The sequence below is a fragment of the Ischnura elegans genome, chromosome 1 (assembly GCF_921293095.1).
Source record: "Ischnura elegans chromosome 1, ioIscEleg1.1, whole genome shotgun sequence".
Classification (NCBI taxonomy): Eukaryota; Metazoa; Arthropoda; class Insecta; order Odonata; family Coenagrionidae; genus Ischnura; species Ischnura elegans.
Window position 1 is genome coordinate 89,183,208 of NC_060246.1, and position 22,700 is coordinate 89,205,907.

The 22,700-nt window shown below is 36.4% G+C and overlaps 1 protein-coding gene across 4 annotated transcripts in view; it reads left to right on the plus strand.

Annotated features, from left to right (window-relative positions):
* LOC124165528 (aminopeptidase N-like) overlaps window positions 1-22,139 on the plus strand; it is a 66,564-nt gene extending 44,425 nt beyond the window's left edge. For all 4 annotated transcript variants that reach the window (XM_046542997.1, XM_046542973.1, XM_046542982.1 and 1 more), the window contains 11 exons: window positions 235-534; window positions 6,897-7,080; window positions 9,588-9,741; window positions 10,261-10,342; window positions 10,612-10,795; window positions 14,429-14,627; window positions 15,217-15,494; window positions 16,057-16,244; window positions 16,501-16,665; window positions 20,629-20,737; window positions 21,497-22,139. In XM_046542997.1, coding sequence (XP_046398953.1) covers window positions 235-534; window positions 6,897-7,080; window positions 9,588-9,741; window positions 10,261-10,342; window positions 10,612-10,795; window positions 14,429-14,627; window positions 15,217-15,494; window positions 16,057-16,244; window positions 16,501-16,665; window positions 20,629-20,737; window positions 21,497-21,709 — 2,056 coding nt within the window. In that variant the 3' untranslated portion in view covers window positions 21,710-22,139. The remainder of the gene's footprint in view (window positions 1-234; window positions 535-6,896; window positions 7,081-9,587; window positions 9,742-10,260; window positions 10,343-10,611; window positions 10,796-14,428; window positions 14,628-15,216; window positions 15,495-16,056; window positions 16,245-16,500; window positions 16,666-20,628; window positions 20,738-21,496) is intronic.
* Window positions 22,140-22,700: the final 561 nt, after the last annotated feature.

Below are 22,700 nucleotides of genomic sequence, written 5' to 3' on the forward strand. Positions count from 1 at the left end.
CTTTGCCCTAGTAGTGAGTTTTTGTAGTCATTGAAAATAGGTATGTGTTATCCTATTCAGTTTTTTTCTTTTTTCATGGCTGGACTTATTAAGGTTATTTTAGGACTAAGGTGATTTTCAACTTTGAACTAGAGTAATTCCATTATTTTACGATAAAAATATCAAGGAATAACAATGGTATATGATATGATATTTAAAATAATTATAATTTTCTGTTTTATTTTATCATTTAAGCCCAACACTTCCTGATAATTATATCTGGGATCACTATGAGGAGACGCCGAAAATGCCAACTTATTTGGTGGCTTTTATCGTCTCCAACCTCTCATATGTGAAAGCAGAAGGCCATGAGTTCCGGGTTTGGACCAGAAGAGAGTATATTAATGATGTCGCATATAGCTTGAGAATTGGCCCAACACTTTTAGAGGTCATGAAGAATATTACTGGGATTGCATATTCTCTACCGAAGATGGATATTGTTGCCGTGCCAGGTTTCGGAGGAGCCATGGAGAACTGGGGACTAGTTACTCAGAAGTAAGTGTGCGAGGTTTTCGGAGTTTAAGATTTATACTGGGAAAATATCGCATATATTAAAATTGTACCTCATGTAGATCATTTAACCTTATATATGTGAACTTACTTATTAAACCGTGAATATTAATTTAAACCTGCGTCATGGACAGTTGTGTGTGCTTCATAAATGATTAATTTTTTTCCTCATTATTAAAAGTCATGTGTAGAAAGATTTTTCGAAATATTAATCGAAATGTTCGGGCATTATACACGGCCAGTTTTAATATTTTTTCTCTTCAATCTTGGTGTGAAGTAGCTGCTTTTCCGCGCTAATTCTGGTGGATGATAATCTTTGCGTATTTTACGGCCTACCGTATTACAGTGTGGCCTCTATTTCGGCGAAAACGGTAGCATCAGGTAGTTGGGTGGTCATTTACCACCTGTTGACCTTTCAGAAAATGCTCGTATTTGGCTAAACTCGTAATGTCACACGCATTCGTGCTTAAATTCCATAGTAGCACACCTAAATTGGCGTATAATATTTTATTTACTTTATATGACCATGGGCATGATTCTGGTTCTTTCTGGATATAGCCAACGCGATTTGTCACAAATATGCGAACGGTGACTGAATTCGTATTCTCGTTTTCATTCGCTAGCTATTTCGCCAGAAAAGCTTCGCTTCATCCCTCTGGCGACGAAAAAGTTAATCTCGTTCTGTCCGGCGAGCATATAGCATATGTAAACATTCGCCATGAGTGAATTTCGCTAGCGACGACAGTGAACCCGCTCTAGCGACTAGGCGAAAGAGTTGATGAGAGAACGACTCGTGATTTGATTACAGCTATATACCACCATTATGTTTTATTTTTGATCCCAAATAGTTTAACTGTTTTTCAAATGCTTGGCATACAACCTGTGTGTTGTTTTACTCGTCTTGTCGTTCTACGTAATTCAATAGATGGGATTAAAAGTGGGTTTGCATTTGAATGAGCCGCGAAGCTTTTGTCTGGCAAGCGTATTGTTTTATCGTGGGAGTGCTGTTATTCTGAGCATAAAAATGTGTTGGATTGCCTGAGAATACTGTTGTTTCGGTTCTTATGCTCGTGAACGCTTCATCGGAAATAATAAGAAAGAGGCTGACCGGATTATTCTCATATAATAGCATACCCTCAAATAAATGAAGTAGTGGTGTAGTGGATATCGCGGCTTTCTCCCAATCTCAATTATAATCAATCAATCAATTATAAGGTCGATTCATGCCATAGTAACCTTTTTCTCTCCACCACAAGGAAAAGGCTTGCATACTATGGTTATCATCTTCAGAAGCAAATCACTTGAAGTTGTCAAAATATTTTCTATGCACAGGAAAATCTATCATCAGTTATTTAGCTCTTATAAATACTCTATTAATGTCACTATTAGGCTTTACATTTATTTCCGGCGGAGCTCTATGCAGTATAGAATGTGTTGTATGCAGTTATGCCGAATTTAGTGATCATCCAATATCAACAAATTATGTTTTTAAAGGAATATTTGACTCTATTCTTTGATTGTTCTTCCCTAAAATCTTATCCTTGCCTAACATAAGTTCCTTAGTGTGCGAAAAGGTGCTTATCATTTTCTTCCATAAGTAAACCATAAGAAGCAGATATCTCTCTTATTTTATGCCATCTAGGTTAGGTTAAAATTGAAAATATTAACCCATACGTTTCAACGGAGTGACTTTTGGACTCGTTGTTTACATCTAAGAAAAAGATGAAAAGCAAAGAGATCGGTTGTATGTTCAACTATGGAAAACGAACAATGAATAAGCAATATTGTACAACAATACTTAATATATCAATTTGATAGTCTCACTCAATAAACAAAACAATGCATAATATATTTTATAGAAATACGACTTGAACCACGGTCTTAGAATATGAGAAGGCCTGGAAACCCCTCGCCCAGGCATGGTCAATTATTGATGCCGTTTCCTGCGGAGGTCGGTAGAGGCGCCACCTATCCTGAAGGGCAAGTTCCTTGTGTATCTGTATACGAAACTTCAGTATTTATGAACTAATTTATGGCGAAAATGATGATAAACATATCGACATCGGTTACTAGTTAACAAGTTCATATGCACTTAACATTTTATAGCGTTACATGCCTTGAAAACGTTCTCATACGTGAGTATTAATCAAATGGAAGGTGTTGGATTTCAGCTTCGTTTGTTTACATATCTTTGTATTAAAATCAGTTACAGCCATAATGAAAGATTATCAGCAGTTAAAAACTCATGTTGTGAGGAAAGGTATTTTTAAGGAAATAATAATTTATAGCTACCTTGTTGTAAACGTCAACATAAGGTCTTCAAGAATATAGATGTTACTCCTTGCTTTCAAACACGATTTACAAATATAATATCGCAGAAGCGCAAGCGACGTCTTACCAAGGCCTACGTGATATACTTCTTATGAAGTGACACATGTTAATGTTTTTACTCTCCAGAGTCTCGATCAAATGGTAATAATTAGGTAGGGCACATCAAATTCCCAAAAAAATTTCATTATATCCTAGGGGCGACGTTTTAGCGGGTATAGAATTTGCATATTTAAGCGTTGAACAGGGTGAATAATTTCCGGAAATACTATTATTACCGTTAAAGGCTATTATAAAACGATACTTACCTACTCACCAAAGGAAGAATTTGATATAAAATATATTTATATATCATCGGAAAGATAAGAACGAAAGAGATTTCTCAAATAATTTCCGAATAAACTTCCATGAAAACAGTGCAATGGATATAATCTGAGGGATTTGCGGATGAGTCTGATCAATTTTAGGTGTTGGCAAATCTGAAATATTTAACCTTCCCATAAATAAGATAAGAACAGCAAAGAAACCACAGGATAATATGTAGTAACTTTACTTTTCATGAGAGTTGCACCATCGATAACAGCTGCATTAAAACAAATCATTGAAAGAGGTATTAAAAAGGAAAAAAAACATTTTTCCAACTTATATAATGTAGGTACACACACATCAAATCTACATTTCCAGAATGAATACAAAATTCTATTGGAACTGAGATTATTTATACAATCAATGTAAAGTAATCTAATGAAAATTAAATTTTAAGTACACAACATGTAGCATTTATATTAAAACAGATTCAAATTAGAAAGAATGGTGAAAGCCATCGCACCTCTTGCTTTTTCTCAATTTTACTTCGTACCTCCAATTTCAACGACAGTGACCACTGGAATAGCAGAACCTGTCATTTAAAATATGTATAAATTGTGCAGCTTTAGCACACCAAAAAAAGGAATCAATGAACAGCATCTGCGCGTGCTATATCAAATGCTCAATATCACCAGGCATGATACAATTCGAACTCTGTAACTCTGATCTGTAACCTCTGTGTGTTTATTAAACATCCAATCACTTCAATGTTAAAGGTTTTTCGGGTTTCCCACCGGATGATGTTCTCCATCTCTGCCGACGCTTCTATGGTCGTGTCGTCCATCGTCATCAGGGCTTCATCTTTCATGGTTTGCGCGACAGGAAAACAAAGTCTGAGCAAATTCAATTAGCAAAGTAATTCCTGCAAATTAATTCTAATTCAAAGATGGCCAAATCTTCCGGCCAATAATGTCTGCCGGAGGTTCCCCTTCTTCAGCTTTAAAGCACTTATCTCATGTTTGTCCGCCGGACATAGCATTACATCCATCACAACTATAGGAAGACAAAATAGAGAAGGTATTATCGTATTATGCTACATTCAATATTCCAACATGAAATAAAACAGACTTACACATTAACCAAAATATTATATAACTACAACTATATTAAACTATTCTATTGCTCAATCATTACCTTCGTAAACTCTCTGGCTACTGGAACAAATTAGCATTTTAAAACTTACCAAACAGCAGAATAGGTTGATGAAAGTCATGGTCCAAAGGAATTACAATTCATACCCTCTACATTAATGTAAATCATCATCAGAAAAAATCCAAGCATCTGGCAACAAAACAACACCTTCGTGGAATGCTTCTTAGATATCCTTCCGTCACTATAATTAAACAAAATAATTTTCAAGGTAAATATCCACGAAATATTGATATAGAGCAATAAGGAAATAATGCATAAAACTAGCATACGAAAATAAATGAAAACTAAATCTAAATTAATTACAAATATCACCATTTCCATTTACCTGTAGCACGCTCTCAACGATAAGGAAATGAACTTACCCGCTAATGCTTGCCCTCCAGGATAGGTGGCGCCGCCCCGGCAAATGTGCGGCAGGTTGAGGAAACGAGTTCAATAATAATAGACCATGGGCTCCCAATTGAGTGGGGTAGGGAGTGTTATTGGGCTGACTTGAACTTACCAACGTGCTTCGCGCTCTTCAATTGTTACGGACTGCGGAGGCAGTGTGTTTATCGATGGTATTATCTCGTGCCCATTGAATTATGGGTATCGTCATTGCATACGACGCAGTATTTCGCCAAGAGAACGAAGTTACCGGAACTGAAGCGTTAGGCGGGGCGAAAAGGACGAAATTTTCGCTTCGCTCCGAGTTGCCATAGCGAAGCGAGGACTCAGGCGAAAGGAGAATGAGAATTACCGCCCAGGATTTTATTCGTTACAAACTTCCATTTTATTGTCCATCCACCTTTTCTTCGGTCTTCCTCTTGATAATCCTCCCTCCGGGGCCATGTAATTTGCTGATTTAGGATATCTTTCGTTCTTAATCCGTTCTACATCCCTTATCCATTCCAATCTTCTCCTTTTTATTGATCCCACTATCGTATTGTTGCCTAAGAGATTACATAGTTCCTGATTAATTCGTTTTCTGCATTCTACTCTCAATTCGTCCTTGATTGGACCGTATATTTTCCAAGCACCCTTCTCTCAAAAAAGTGATACGCGGTTTTTTCAAGTCTTGTTACCTTGTGCTCCGATTTTGGCAACCAGAAAGAAATGCAGGGAGAATTAGTGACTTGTTAGTTCTTATTTTAAGTTATTTCCACACATTCCGGGAGTTTAAAATACTTTTCAGATCATGGTGTACCTTGCTTGTAGCTTAAGTCCTTACTTTCATTTCTACTTAAATTGACTCTTTTACCGGTAGTATCTGGATATTTAAAATCGTTAACTCTCTAATAGGTAATGAGTGGTAAGTTTTACTCGAATAATCCGTCACCATAAAATAGTAGAAGGTAGGGAAGTATGTGCTCCGTGAATGAGCGAATTAAGAGTAGTAAAATGCGTAGATGCAGCAAGGGAAAGGAACGGAAGAATAGAGAGGACACAAAAGCAGAATAGCCATCTTCCATTTATAAAATGAATTCCGAGAGGTTATGGACACTTTTAGATTATTTTCCGAAAATGTATCATATGTTTGGCATACAATTAAACGCAATTCCGGATAAATGATTTTAATGTGTGGGGGGGGGGGCAACAAGGACCAGACTGGCAAACGGTCCTCTCATATTTGAGATTAAAAACAACATAAAACAATTGATGTACGAAATTATCTTTATTTTAATGTGAAAGTCATTAATATGGCATTAAATGATTGAGGCTCAACAATACACAAAACAAAAACAAACGTAATTGCTACCGTATTAAAAAAAATCTTGTCTATTTTTAAGCGTGTTGAGGAAGGGGATCACGTGTCCCCGTACTCACCCCTAAATTCACCAATGATTAAACGGTTAAGAACAATAAATGAACTGAAAGTATACGTAATCATTAATTCACAAAAATTTTGCGATAAAAACTTTAATTTGATAGTATATACTCAAATGAAAATATAATAGAAAATAGATACATATAGTATAATACAAATATAATAATAGAAATATAATATCATAGAAAATAGATAAGACAATAGAAAAGGCTAAGTTAAGGAACATAGAGGGTGGACAAGCCAATGATTACATTTTTAATGTAATAATGAACTCAAACATATTCATGCACGTGAGCCTAAGCATTTTCATAGTGCGAAATGAATGAACTTTCGTTACCTCTTATCGATCAAAATATGGCATGATGGCATGCATGTGAACCCTTTTTCAACGCGGTTCATATGTGATTGATTTCCAAACAAGGTAAAACATAATCAGACCACTTGAATAATTCCTGGTCTTAATAGTAAAAATATTTCCTAAAGCTAAAAGCATTCACACCTTAATAGGAAATATATAGAGATTCCATTTTTTTCAGTGCAATTTCCTGAATATAATTAATGGAAATCGACAATTTTGTAGTATGCCAATGCTTTACGATTATTAAAGCATATATTATCTTTTTTCGTTTTTTGATTCAGCTCTCTTTTACCACTGGATAACGTGTAAAAAAAATCATGTTTCTCATACTTTCAGGGAGTCAATGTTACTATTTAACGACGAGGAGTCTTCGGCAGAAAAAAAGCAGCATATTTCCAATGTCGTGGCGCATGAGTTGGCACATCAGTGGTTTGGAAACCTGGTTAGTCCAGAGTGGTGGACGTGGATTTGGTTGAACGAAGGGTTCGCCACGTACTACGGCAAGCTCGCAGTGGAAAGAGTAAGGATATTATTCATACACAATTGTGTGCATGCCCATTAAGATGACGTATCACTTCGCCTGATCTGGTCGTATTTTTCAAATGAATTCTCGATGTACCCAGCCTTTAATGTCGAAAATATTGCGGTTAATATGCGCGGACCTTTTTTTGGCAAATCAAAATGACTCCGTTACTTTAAAACACTCATACAATCGCCACATCCAGTAAAAAGATTTTGAAAAAAGCAACATTTTGATTCTGGATTGATGATTTATGAATGTCGTGTGGTATTTAGAAGATGATTTAGGGTTCAGCGTGCTTATGCCAACGTTGAAAGGCAAGCGAGCTAATTAACGACAGTAGAGTCGAATCGATCCTGATACGTGAATAAGTTAAGACGGGGTGTGAAGGCTGACCATGGTAATATTAAGAAAAAATATGCAAGATGATAAGGTCGGCAATTAAATATTACCCTAAATGGGAACCAAATGCAGGATAGTATCTTTTCTCTATAATAGATTTGGGAAACGGCTTGATTGTGATGTTGAAATCAGTGAAGAAGGTGTAATTGTAATGAAAGCTTGTGAATGTTGTGAAATTACTTAGAGAGTATGGGGTGAAAACAATAGTTGGGAACGGAGGAAAGGAGAGTTTAAAGAGATGACAGTTACAGACATATTTAACTAGCCAAAATTGACTTTACCTGACTTGATAATATTTTTTTACTAGGAGGTACCAGCTCAGGCAGAGCCTTTTATGAGATATGAAGTGAAACACTTTGCACTTTCAAGGTCAAGGATCGGAGAATGACCTTCCTCAGCTAATGGGGAAAAAAACCCTTCGAGCACCTGAAAATACTCCCCGACCTCACCCCAGATCAACGGTAAGTTTAAAATTTCCCAACCCTCCTTACCACCCCACCTTCAACCCCCAAATTCTCAAATGTTTGCAAGTGTGCATTTTTCTATGTATATATATTGTTCTTGGTAATGCTGCAGTGCAGCGAAATATGTCGACTGTAGTTTAATAAATTTTTATGTGGAAAGTGCAAAGTGTTTCACGTCATATCTCATAATGGATCTCCACAAAGTATCTGCCTCATCCATCCAATTCATAGCGTATTATGTCTAGCTGAAATTTTGTGCGAAAATAATAAATAAGCTGGAAGTTAGTTATTGCAAAGAGAATGATATCGTAGTACGAGCTACAGTGCCATCTGGGCATAAAAAGGACGAAGTATGATTGTTAATTGTCAAGAATATACAGCGTATGGGATCGTATGAGCCAGTATGTTGAAATGTCGCTGCCATTGTGGTAACAGAAATCGAAGAATAGGGCGTTGCGCTCATATAGCAGCAATAATTTATTAACTATCCAGTATGAGCGACCAAGGAAAAAATTCATTATCGACGGAGATTTTATCTAGAATTTTTTCAATACACAATTTAGTAAAATTTTTAATTCGCCTATTTTAATTTTTTTCTCGATGTTCCACCTCCTAAACATTTTTACCAATACCCTTGCCGAAATTTATTCAAATACACTCCCGGAAAATATTTTTTCTATGTGGCCCTCTTGAAAATATTATGATAACACGTCTTAGAAATTTTCAAATCCAAACAAACCACATTTCTCCATGTAACACAGAAAACTCTTGAAAACAATTGGGCATCTTCTTCAATAGAAAATCTTACAAATGCCGTATTCCGCATTTAAAATATGCATTCTAGTAAGAGATATAAAAAAAACCCAGTGAAAATCGAATTTTCGAGCTAGCTGGCCCTGGTAGATCTCTAGCGCACTGGAAGTGTGAGGAGATTAGTCCTATTTGATCCCAAATCGTATGCCCTAAGTACGGGAAAAATCGCGGAGGGGGGACTTTTCACCCTATTATCCAGCGGTATTATAAATTGCAGGAAATCCAAAGGTCCGTGCGCAGGAAATTTTTTTACTACGACAATGAATTTGAACTTCAGCGCATTTCACGCGGCAGGTCTGAAGTAAACCACATTAAAAATGAAATTGTATCTTTTAACCAAGTGTACTGCAGAGAGTAGGCCCAATTTCATTCCATAGTAACATCATTTCTGTTGCCACTTCGGTCGTATTTTAATCGGTTTTCAAAAAAGTCCGCGGCACGGTGATGAGTGCAATGCGATGCACTTATTTCCAATATCTTGCAGAAAAATTTTTGTGATTGCAATGATTTGTATTTAAAATTTATGGATTTGATAGATCGCGTCAAAATGTACACAAATTAGGGTTGACATCACTAAGTGTATCTTATTTCCCCGTGAAACTCGGATCAAGTTGTCCGTCAGCGACGCATGTGGCGATTTACGTAAACCCATTTATAAGCGTGGTGAGTTACAACACATTTAGAGGCCGACTTGAGGATCCTCTTTTGTGATATTGGTGCTCTTAAACAATTGGTACGTCAGGAAATCAAAGCAAATTACGAACGGTCAGGTGGAAGCGATGCGACCTCCTGTTAACCAGCTTCACACGTGGGCACGCTCTGTTGCAGATTGAACCCTCATGGAGAATGATGGAACAATTTGTTGTTGAAGACATGCAGCCCGCATTGTTATCCGACTCATTTTATGATCGACCAATGAACCACAGGATCGAAGATTGGTATGATGTGGAGGAGGCTTTTGATGACATTTCTTACGAAAAAGGTTAGCGGGTCAAAGCACAGAACCTATCACACACTATTTTCTTTCTATCTCATTTGTAAGTTGAAAACGAAAATAGTTCATGGTATATTCTGTTCGGCAAAATGGCTCTTCTGTGAGGTGAATTTTTTTCATACTAAAACAATGAATGTATCAAGTAATTTTCTATGAAGGAATTAAAAAAAAAACATACAGCATTTATATTCTTATGCTCACAGGAGAAATGCATACATTTCAGAATAAAAATCTGTTTTCCATGTCATGCATTGTAAAAACATTTTAATTTTCGGCATCAGTCCTATTTTGGAGTTTTGAAATACATTTTTGGCATTCCTATTTTAATCTCTCCTCATTTTTTAAATTTCTTATGTGAATTAACTGGCATATTTTTCTGTATTTTATGGTGAGAATATTTTAAATATTGAATCATGTTAAACATTAATTAAAAGAAGATAATTTTTTCTCGTGCTCATATGAATGTCTTTACATCTTTGTTTCTGAAGTAAAAACCTTTATTTATAGCTGGGTCTGTGATCAGGATGATGTCAGACTTTCTGTCCGAATCAACTTTTTCTCGAGGCCTTGCAACATATCTAAATGAAAGGTGAGTCTATGAAAGAACAACTTCATTCAACATATACAATATTCAGTATTCAACTATATTCAACAGAATAACTTTATTCAATCTAATGATATTTTTTTCAAAACTCTCAATCTAACTTATTTCAAAACTTTCGATCTTACTTTGTTGTCGAATTGATTTTGAAGATAGCATTTAATTATTTTTCCCGATTGAAAGTTGATCTGTCGAAAAGTTATTTGAATTCAATTTTACCTCACTGATCGCTGATGCGCATCTTTTATCGCTTCCAGGAAATATAATTCAGCCACAGATACGCACCTTTTTGAGGCAATGGACACTCAGGCACTGATTGATCAAGCTCTACCAGCAAATTTCTCGGTCAAGACAATCATGAGTTCATGGTCAACTCAAGCTGGGCACCCGGTCATTACAGTGAAGAGAGATTATCTCAGCGGTAGAGTAACCTTGAAACAGGTAATGGCAATGTATGTCGTTGCAAGTATTATCCATCATCATGAAATGCGCAACCTTAGTTTGGAAAGTTTCGAACACCTTAACCGTCTTTGTTTTGTACTATAATAGGCCTCTTCTTTCATCGCCCACATCTTTCTGTGATCCCGTCAGCTGCTCCAACAATAACTGAATTACAACGTCATTCCTTCGAAATTAAATACCCTATCCAAATTTCTTTCGTCTTCACGGTCACGTTCATATAATTTCTATAAAAATATCAAGAAAATTTCTACGTTCGGCACTAGTGCGGCGTTTGCATCCGTCGTGCACTAAAATGGATTAACTACAGTCGTCACTCGTGACTCTGACGATTAGAATTTTACGAGAGAATAAACTTATATGAGGTCAATAAAGATTCGATATTCTCCCAAAGAACTGATTGGATTAGGTAGTCCTTCTCGGGCTTCTGATTGCACCAGGCTCTCCAATTGTACAAACGTTGCGATGGAATATTATTCCTTCCTCCTGAGTACTCCTTTAGTAGCTCTGCGGACGAGGAAGAAATATTTCATTGTCCCGCGAATAAATTGAGAACCTTACTAGGTTGGAGGGAATAGAAAGATTCTTCGCATAATAACGTTTAATTAACACATTTTCAATGCAATTTAGCCAGTGTCCAAGTACTGTGTTGTAAAATCAGACAGTACGTGGGTCTCTAGGCGCTCATCGACGCGCTGCGAAAACTGGAAACTGACCTTTAAGAGAAAGAAAATAGCCTCTTCGTGAATTAATAATGCCGCTACGTTACAGACTTTGAAATATATTTTTAAGGCCGCGTCGTGGCGCAGACATCGCCTCTTAAACGAAGTAAGCTTTTCAATAACCCTCACAATACGCTCATTACTTGGCGTGGACGGCAGCTCAATGTTGACACAGCTGATCACATGCTTCACGCAGCCAGTAGCATTCCCGAATGCCGACGCCATCGAATTTTTAGTGTCGGCCCAAGGGGACTGCATAGAGGAGGCCTAATTAAATCCCATAGTAATGTGATTTCTGTTGCCACTTCGGCCCTGGGGCCGTATTCTGTATTTCGTCGGTACCGCACCGGTCGGTTTCCCTTCCCAGCCCACCGATAGCAAATCATTCCGTACCGACGACGGTTTCCATACCGACGACCGCAAATTCAGCGATTCAGTATGGTCAACGGTATCAAACCAGTCGGTACGGTTCCCTCTCCTTCCCAAACAGGGAAAATCCGAATATATCCGAAGTTTCACGTGTCTCCACCAATGAAAGAAGGGTTAAAACAAGTGAAGACTCATTGGCACAGTTTGTTGTCGTCATTCTCAATCTTTTTATTTGCGGAAATTACGACTTATTGCTAGATTAAGATAAACGATATTGGATAAGTTGTTAACAATGCTTATATAATGTGTGGTAGTAATGCTGTACCTACAGAATCGAAGGAAACAATATTACGACATCACAATAAAGTTTGTATGTGATGGAGATTGTTGTTGCTGGAATGAATTATTGAAACTATCCTTGAGATCATAGTTTCTTTTTTTTAAATATTGGTTCCGTATATTGCTATTTATTCATGATTTGGTAATATAGTTGTCATTAATTAAGTTCCGTCTAAATGTTATCAACGGAAGGTTATGCCATTGGCACCGTAGCAGACGAAAATAACATATCATGGAACGTGAACGTAGGATTCAAAAGCAAATGTAAATGTCATATTAGAGGAACAAGTTAGGAAATTGTTATAAAAATATGGAGCTGGGTGTAATTAAAAGAAGTGTAATGACGAGGAAGTAAAGAAATTGTGATTGGGTGAAATACACATGTTTAAGTTGCGCATTCCAAGTGAGAGAAAATGATAATATTGCGGCAAAACTCATACTTATTAACAAATATCTTCTTTTATCGTCAAGGGAATGAATTGCTGACGATAAAATGAAATATAGTTGCCTGTTACAAATGAAAGAAACTGATACCGTAGTGGCAAAAAATTCATACTTAAATAAAAAGATCTTATTTCTATGCCGAGAGAAACGCCAATTGATGATTGAGTGAAATAACCGTCGCCTATTCAGAGTGATATAAAGTGATAACATTGCGGCAAAACTCATATTTAATCAAAAAAATCTTTTTTATGTCAAAGGAGCAATTAAATGATGATAGAGAGAAATAAAGCCTATTACAAGCGAGTGAAAGTGGTAACATAAATTAGAAAGTCATTATATGTTAGCAAACCTCATTTTTATTAACCATTATCTTATATTTCTGTCAAGGTCATTAATAAAGATGATGACACAATGAATTATAGAGGCGTATTCGAAGGGGCAGAAAAAGATAACATTTAAGAAAACCTCATTATTTACTCGGTGATCAGGTAAAAACGAAATAAAACGAAAAAAAACGGGAGTTCATGAAACCCACTAGTCGGTGGCCGTATCGACACCTTTTTGCTGCCGGTACGGCTACCAACGATTTCCCGTCCTCTCGTCGGTGCCGCACCGATCGGGGTCGTACAGAATCGCACGACTTCTTACCGGGAGTCGGTGTGACATCGCACCCGACGAATCGGTGCCGCACCGATCGGTTTGGAGTTACAGAATACGGCCCCTGTTTTGAAATCGATTTTCCAAAATGTCCGCCCGCGTTGATGAGTGAAAAGCGATCGTCTTTTTTCCAATATTTTGCAGACAAAGTTTGTTTCTGTGCTGAATTGTATTTCAAATTTATGAATTTGATAGATCACGTCAAAATGTGCACAAATTTGGGTTAATAACCCTAAGTGTAACTTATTTCCCCGTGAAACTCGGATCAATTTGTCCGTCAGCGACGCATGTGGTGACTTTCGTAAACATATTTAAAAGCGCGGTGAGTTACAACACATTTAGAGGCCGATTAGAGGATCCTCTTTTGTGACATTCTTGGTCGAAACACTCGGATTTTTTTTCCATTGCTTATTATTGACTTAATCTGAACATTATTCTATCAATCTACCGTCAGAATGCTCCCAAAGTATCTATATGTTCTTAACTCCTTGAATCATCCACGATTTGTTGTACATATTTTTTACAACCCACAAAAAAGTTGGCATCGTTGCATATGGTCTTTGGACGTAGAGTGAGGTATGAAGACTCCAAAAAATCCAAAATAAATCTCATATTTTTAGTGTAATTTTTCTGTTGATATTTTTATTGAATTAATATTAAATTAGAAAATGATATTGCTAATGCATTGAAGGTTGCGAATCCCACTAAATCAATTCACTGCCAAACGCTACACTTATTAAGGTGTTTTCATCATTGAAAAAAGGTTGCTAAGCGTACAATAAGCACCCGAATAATTTAAATATGATGCCTCATACGTGACACCTGAAGATGGTATAGTTTCTTTCATTCAAGAAGGACGGGTTCCAGCCTTCTCACCTGATAATTCCATTTGCAAAACCATAATTTTGTAGATTTGTTTTCATTTTCATTTTGTTTTTGAGAGAAGACTATTAATAATTTCTTGCCGGCTAGAAATTTATAGATATTGCTTAGTCTTAGTACATGCAACCAATTGTTTCAGGGCTAATAAACCCTTTCCTTGTTAAATTAATTAATTTTTTGTATCGTGGTATTCATGATTTAGGAGAGATATTCTTACAATCGGTCGGACAATGAGACTACACCAGAATTATGGTGGGTTCCGATCAAATATACGTCGCAGAATGCTGGGAAATTCAATGAAACCAAGGTTATGCACTGGATGAAAGACCGCTCCGATTCCATTATGCTGGAAAGCCTTCCTGCTGCTGATGAATGGATTCTCTTCAACCTTAATCAGATAGGTCAGTAATTCATTTCATTTCACTAGGACATAATTAGTAGTTCATTCAAGCATTCAATAGTTTATTTAGCTTTTTTAACACATTTTATTGCCGTTACCTCAAATTTTTAATGACCTACAGAAATATACATGGTGTCTTTGCAGAAGTATTGTTCGTAAAGACTGTGAACTTTCTTGATCCTACGCAGATGTTTCATCCACTTAATAGCGTAATAATTTTGCTTATATTAATCATTTTTATTTTCTGTAGGAATATTCACCTGATTAATTCAAATTATCTTACTTTATTAGACCTTTCACAAGCTCTTAAGTGGAAGTCGTGATTTTCAGCCATGGAAAGAATTTGATGTTGTCTAAAAATGTATAAATTGTTTAATTTTTGGTGTACTCAGCCCTAATAATAAAATGAGCCTTCTAGTGTGACATCAGTCTTTTGTTTGCGTCATTTATTTCGAAGCTATTGGTGTGGTCACATGTAAACTCGTGATACATATGTCTTCTTCAATAGGGTCATGCAATCCATTCTTTTATATTTACTTAATCTTTGATTGTTTGCATATGCCTGATTGATGAAAAATATTTTCTTTTAGGATTCTACCGGGTCAACTACGACGATCGCAACTGGATGCTCCTGAGCGATTACTTGAATTCAAATGAGTACCACAACATTCCGCCCGTTGAGCGTGCAATGCTGATCGACGATGCTTTCAATTTGGCTAGGGCTGGTTACATAAACTACAGTGTAGTCCTGAATTTAACGTCTTATTTGCATCGAGAATCAGACTACATTCCTTTATATGCTGCTCACCGAGGTTTCAATTTCTTGGAATCGGTACTATCGCGTTCTAATGAGCTGACTAACTTAAAGGTAAATCAACTTTATCCTAAATATTTACTCATGAACACACAAAATCTCTTTTACCGAAAGAGAGGGTGCAGAGATGACGGTAATTTTGGTGGGGCGAGATTTAAACCAGTTATGCAAAACTTGAACTCACCCGTACTGCAACTTCTTTCATTCCTTTAATAAATTAACAATATATTAAGTATTGCATTAAGTATAACCTTCTTTTAAAAAATTGAAAGGATATATTTTAAGAGGCAATAATGAGGACATAAGTGTCTTCGGTATCTTTTACCTTTCAATTTTGAAAATACTCGGGAGATTATTTTTATTCTGTTTATCGTTAAACTACATGTTTAAGGTTTAATTATAAAATGCATCCCATTAAAATTATATCTGCTAATAGCTTCTTGGGTTTCAAGTTAATTCCAGAAAAGCATTATCTTGATCGAGATCCTTAAACCTAAAAACCTAAAAATTTCAATAATTTCTTCATAAAAGCATGAAAATAATTCAAAAATCTCTAATTGAATACATATTGGATTAAAAAATGTATTACATGCCTTAAACATGTCTCCTAATTTAGGTACACATGAGGAAAATAATGACAAGTTATTTCGGCTCGCGAATATTCGAAGTGACGCCTGTGGATGACCATGTGATGAAACTTAGTCGAACTTCGCTGTTACCCTGGGCATGCAAATATAATAAAGACCATTGCATATCCAAGGCCATCAAATTACTCAGAGAGTGGAGAGAAAACAGCACAAAGAGGTAAAAATTGAACTCTAAACTATCCCTAGTAAATGCAAGAGAGAATCCTTACCACAATTTTTATATTAATTTTTACAATTTAAAAACGTACTATTCTAGTGATAAGGTTTTGGGAAGAAAAATTTAAACCAGAGCTCTTAAAAATTGGCCTAAATTTGAAAAGGCTAAAAAATAAAATTATCAATAGCTATTCAAGTTTTTCGTAGAATTCAACTACGACGACTAAATTCATTCCTTCTCTAATCTGTCTACTCAGTATTCCTTTCGAATTAAAGAGGGTGGTTTATTGCTTCGGAATACAAGGAGGCACTGAAGACTGGGACTATGTTTGGAATGCTTACCAAAACTCATCGGTCGCAACTGAAAAAGATGACTTGCTACTACGATTTGGGTGCAGTAGGAATGAAACCGAAATACTCGGGTAAGTAATTTTCTCTAACGAGTTTCAGATATTATGCTGTAAGAGAAAGTAAGCATTGGATAATAATTAATCAGATATCTTCGGTTCGCAAAACAAATCCCTGTGTTAAATACACCAAGGATGAAGTTCGCCATGTAAAAATATTTGGCTTAACCGGTATCTGAACCCAGATCTCCCGATTGCCAGTCATGTGTGTTAGCCAGTTACACCGCTAAGCTCAGTCATCTAAGAGCGAACTTCTGGATGGGTTTTACCAAAGAAAATGTTGACGTCAAAAATCACTGCTGTTAAATTTACATTCGTGATGATTTGATCGACCAAATTCATAGTGTTTTGAATAGTATTCCTAACGATTTTATGTATTAACTGGTAAATATTTGGAATAAATGGATTTTTCTTTTCTCATCGCCGCGCTGAGTACATTTTTTGGTGAGCGATTGAAATGCAACAAATTTTTCCACAAATAGCCAGCGTCAAGGTGACTGAATGATATCTTTTATGTATTCCCAGAACTTTAACAGAGGAATCTCCAAACTATGGCCCGTGGGTCTCATCCGGCCTTCCACAGAAATTCCTCATAATTGGCCCATGTAATATGAAACCTGATTTTAGTGAAATTTTGAAGTCAAAACGGCAGGACCATTCGTCAACCTTAATTTGGTTTCGTTAGACGAAAGGCAGGAATCTATTCAGTTCATCCTGATTTTTTCGAACAGGATGTTTTTAATTTTTCCTTGTATATTTGTACTTGGGCTGCAACCTTGTCGCGGTGGACAGGCTTGCGCGTTAGATCAAGATATACCAAGTAAGCGATATGATTCTTAGAGTAGGTATTGTGGTATATATTCAAGTTTACATGCCCACAAGCAATCATAGGGAAGAAGAAGTAGATTAGGTGAATGAGCAGCTCGAGGATCTAATAAGAGAAACTCCGGGAAAGAAAAATCTGGTGGTGATGGGGGTCTGGAACGCTTAAGTCGGGGAAGGGAAGGATTAAAACGAAATAGGAGAATTTGGACTAGGAATTCAGAACGACAGGGGTGTGAAAGCAGCAGAATTTTGCAGGATAAATAAGTTATTCATTACAAACACGTTCTTAAATCATCACAAAGGGCAAAGGCACCCATGGAAATGTCCAGGGTATGTTGGGAGATATCAAATAGATTACATCGTGGTAAGGCAGAGGCATAAATACTGTACACTAGAAATATAAACTCTATGAGCAGAGGTTTGGGAATAGTGCGAAAAACTCGCTCAGCTTCCCTGGAGCGAATGCGGATTCAGACTACAACCTAGTACTTATGAAATGCAACGTCATATGCAAAAGACTTATGAAAGTTAGGAAAGCAAAGAAATAGAATGTAAAAGAAACGAAGGGGAGAGAATATCAGGAACTTGTTTAAAGCAGCTCCCGGGAGATTGAAAGTATAAAGACTGTTGAAGGAAGATGGGATAATATTACAACTGGAATAGTCAAAGCGGCTGAGAAGTCAATTGGAAACGTTAACATTAGAAATAGTAGGTAAAGAAGCCGTGGATAACGGAGAACATGATAAGGGAAATGGAAGAACTTAGGGAAAAAGAATGTATTGACAAATAAATAATCGATTACGGCGTGAAACTAAGAGAGCAAGGAAGAGTTGGTGGAGAATACAGTGTGAAGAAATGGAAAAGCTTCAGAAGGAAGAAGAGGTAGGCGCTTTATTTGCCAAAGTTAAGTCGCTATCGGGCGGCAAAAGGTGGGCAAGCCATGCCTAAAATTAAGACTAAAGATGGAAGGATGCTAACCGAGCGAGAACAGGTACAGAGTAGATGGAAGAAATACGTGTAGGATCTATATGAAGAGAGGCACAGGCCGGAGTGATTGACTTCAGAGGAGAAATGTGAAGAAGAGGAGGATAATCTTGGGCAGGAGATCTTAGATGCGAAATAGAGAGAGCACTTCGTGATATGAAAGCTGCGAAAGCAGTGGATGTGGACAATATCCCGTGTGAGCTGCTGAAAATCTAGTGAGTGGTAGTAAGAAAAGGTTTTTCGCACTAGTTCGCAGGATCTATTAGGAGGGGTGTTGGCCGGAAGATTTCGTGATTACGGTTCTAATTCCGATACCGATAAAGAATAATGATGCTGAATGCGGAGATTATAGCACTATTAGCCTGTTGGAAATGGTGGGTGAGGAGAGGCAGCTTTTAGATGAGATGCGGAGGAAACAGTACGTATGCATTGAGCGAGTACTTAGCGGGGAGGGAATGTTGAAAACAGAGTTAGAGGAAAGAATGTAAGGTAAACGAGGGAGAGGAAGGAAAAGAATAGGATTTTTAGATAGAATGAAAGGTAGTTGGAGTTAATTTGAATTTACGAGGGAAGCGCATGATGAAAGGGGAGGCTCACGGAATTCTTCTTAAGCATTCCATGGGAACCTACCTTAATCGGTAGAATACTTTAATAATAATAATACTCTAATTTTTTAAGAAAATTTAATTACTGGCAATGTTTCTTTTACTTCTTCGGCCCGCATAAATGTTCGTAACATATAATGTGGCCCCAATATTGAACATTTTGGAGACCCCTCCTCTAGAACATTACGGGCTAGCTACCACCTGGCTGCTAGCACTCGAACCCTGTGGAAGTGATTCAAACCGCTTGCCCAAGGTTTACCAGACAGCTTAATCATTGTCGGGGTGCACCACTGCGGTCGAAAGCTTTGCAGTAGATACAGACATTCTGGTCCAATGTCACGTCAAGGCGAATGATGCCCCCATCAAGTATTTACGCCACGCAAAAATATCTGCCATTGTTCCTAACTCCATAATAAAATATTCCATTCCTTCGAAACCGATTAGGCTCTTCTTTTTTCTCTATTTATCATGTCACTGTCGAGACAATCCTTAATTTAATCCTTCCTACATAGAGGAATAAAAGAGTGGAACGACTTACCTGAAGATATTTTTAAGATCTTCGCGGCAAATACGAAAATTTTTAAGAATAAGTGTTCATCATTTATTGATTAATTACATAGTGGTTTATGAGGGAGTATTTGAAGTTGGGTTATTTGGTCCATGATCAATTTTTAATTGTATGATATGAGAATTAATGCATTGTTTTTCACCATTGGTGTCTTCTCTTTCTGATTTTGTCATTACATAGGTAGATTTGTTATTCAATTGTGTAAATCTAAGGCTGCCACCAAGAAAAACCCTCCTGCAGCAATATGTAAAAATAAAAAAAGGCAAATGATAGATATCAATCACATGGCTTTATCATAATGAATCGAGATCGTAATGAATCGAGCAATCGTTTGAGAACTGAATTGTGATGTAGTAGTAAAAAATAGTCATGCCTACTACCGCCAATAAAAATGTAATCAATTTTGAATTCTCCGACAAATGTAACTAATCATGTGAAACCTTCATTCTCCATCATTGGATATCCTAGTCATAAAAAATTTTCAACATAGTTACATTAATTTTTGGAATTTAATTATTAATAGAATTTTCGTGGGTGTTTACTTCCCTTTTTGTTGAAGTATTTTTTTCTTTATCAGACAATGGTTGTAACCATCCATGGTTGTAATGGTTGTAATGGTTGTATCAATAATGGTTGAAATGGTTGTTCACATGGTTTAGACAAATATTCCAATTAAATTAAGATTGCTCTTTGCATCCCTTGCTTTTCTTTGTATCATAAATATTACTATACTTTGGATGACATGCCTTCACCGCCTTATAAATTGTAAATTGAAAAAATTAACTTAAAATTATAAGAGGCAGGGGGCGAAATAACTTCCCTTGGCTATCCCTTCAGTGTGCTCAAACTTACTGAGCACGTGTGAAATAAATAAGCAAACCTTAGAATTATTTTCTTCTTTAGTTATTTATTTTTTGCTGCATTATTGTTATAATTACTTGCGAATTATTAAGCTTAATTTCTTGTTTCTTACAATACCATTTGATTTTATTCCAGCATAGATCCTGCAGAACTACAAAATGAAACTACTACTTCTACTACTACTACTACTGCTACTACTACTACTACTACTGCTAGTCATATAGCTTCCGAAAGTCCGGCAGAGGTAAATACCTATAAACAGTTCATGCACCTATAAGCACATTCATGCACTTTTTGAAATGATTAGCAGCAAGTAATCTATTTTTTAATGGTGAGGTGCGGTGTTTTTTCTTTCCGATTTTATCGGCGGTTCTCCGTTCCATTGGTTGATTTGATAGTGTGGTTGGGTTCACGCTTCTTATTGACTCCTTGACAATGAAAGGGATAAATTTTAATTAGTAGATTTTTATACTAATTATCATGAAAAATTTGGAAACGTTTTTTAAAAAGGAACGTCTTCGGTTAATTCCTTCGACTCTTGTGTAATAGTTTCATCATATATATTGAAAAATGAAAAAGAGAGTAAAACTGCTGTGCATAACGTATCTTTTTTAAACAACCGTAGGCTTTGAACTTATATTTAGAGTATCCCAGAATACCCACCATTTATTTATTTTTTTTTTTTTTAATATAATATATCAATCTTGTGCATTGCGTGCTTTCGGCAAATAATAGATGCGTACATGCCGGTATCATCCTAAAATTTAGTCAGAACTCATCGGCTACACCAAAACATTTTCATGAGCTGCAGAACGATTTACTAGCAAGCACAAGTATCACTGGCTATGTAGGAATTTAAAAATAGTTTACTGATAAGGATAAATACGTCAAAGTCAAAAGTAATACGACATAGTTGGTTTTGAAAACGTTTTTTTTTATTGCATTGAGTTAACATTGAGTGACCCTGTGCGTAAATGAACTAACCTCTTCATTTTTGTCGTAGGTGGATCCGAGCGGGGTCGAAGAGGGTCCATTTGGTGAAGTTCCTGATTCATTACCGGAATTTATTCGCAGAAGGCTGGAATTGATAGAAAAAATTAGACCCGAAATCGAGTCGTGGCTGAGTAATATGTATAGGGCATCTTCAGGATCCTTTCAACTCACGTGCAACGCAATTACAATTTTAATAGTTCTAATCCATTTTCTCATTTGCTAAATTTTGAAAGTTATTATGAATTTTCTAACAGTGTTCCTTCAATTTTTTTGAGTGAAAGATAGAGTGGGTGAACGAAAAAACATTTTTCAGAGAGGACTGATTGTGAAAATAGAAAATGTTTTTTTTTAAATTACCATCATCTTTCGTGCTACTCTAAAGTAGCCTCAAGTGCTAAAGGTACTGATAATGATAATGAGGTTTGTAATAATAGGTTTCTTATAATGATAATGATCGTATCAAATCTGTTTTCATCGATGCTTACATGTAAACTTATAGAAAATTATAATTTGTCTTGTATTATTTACTGCTTTCAAAATGTAAGTAATTGTAAATATGTATGATATATTTTATATCAATATCTCGACCATGTATTTGATACTTCCGAGCTGTAAGCCTTCCTTTCACCGTAAATATCAGTCTTAAGCCTGAATTACGTGATTTATTTTCCGTCCCTCAAAGTGATTGCTGCAGCGATAGTTTTACGCTGACCAAAAAATGATCGCTCGACTCATCATTTTCTGAATGAACGTTTATTATGCCGCCCATTATTCCATCGCTTTTTTCATCACTTTCAGAATTTACCTGTCAATCCAATAAAATTCAAACGCGACGTCTCAATTTCTGTTAGTGGCAGTGCGTTATGATTGGCTGAAAGATTATGACAGCGATGGAAAAAAATGGACTTGCCGAGTGATGGAAAAATCCTCCAGCCTCCAATATGGCTCTATTCCTAACAATCCATTATTTACACTCCGATTACCATAGCGCCCTCAACTCTCAAAACAGCAATATAAACATAAACATAAACATGCATACCCATTGTTGTACCGGACGCCATTGCGGAGAGGGTGCTCTGGTGACAGTTGCCGCGAATTTCGTGCTTTTTAGTGATGGGCAAAGTCGATCATTTTAGTGATTCAATCATTTTGACTCGAGTCACATAAGTGATTCAATCAATTGATTCAATCACTATGATCGAAAAGACTCAAAT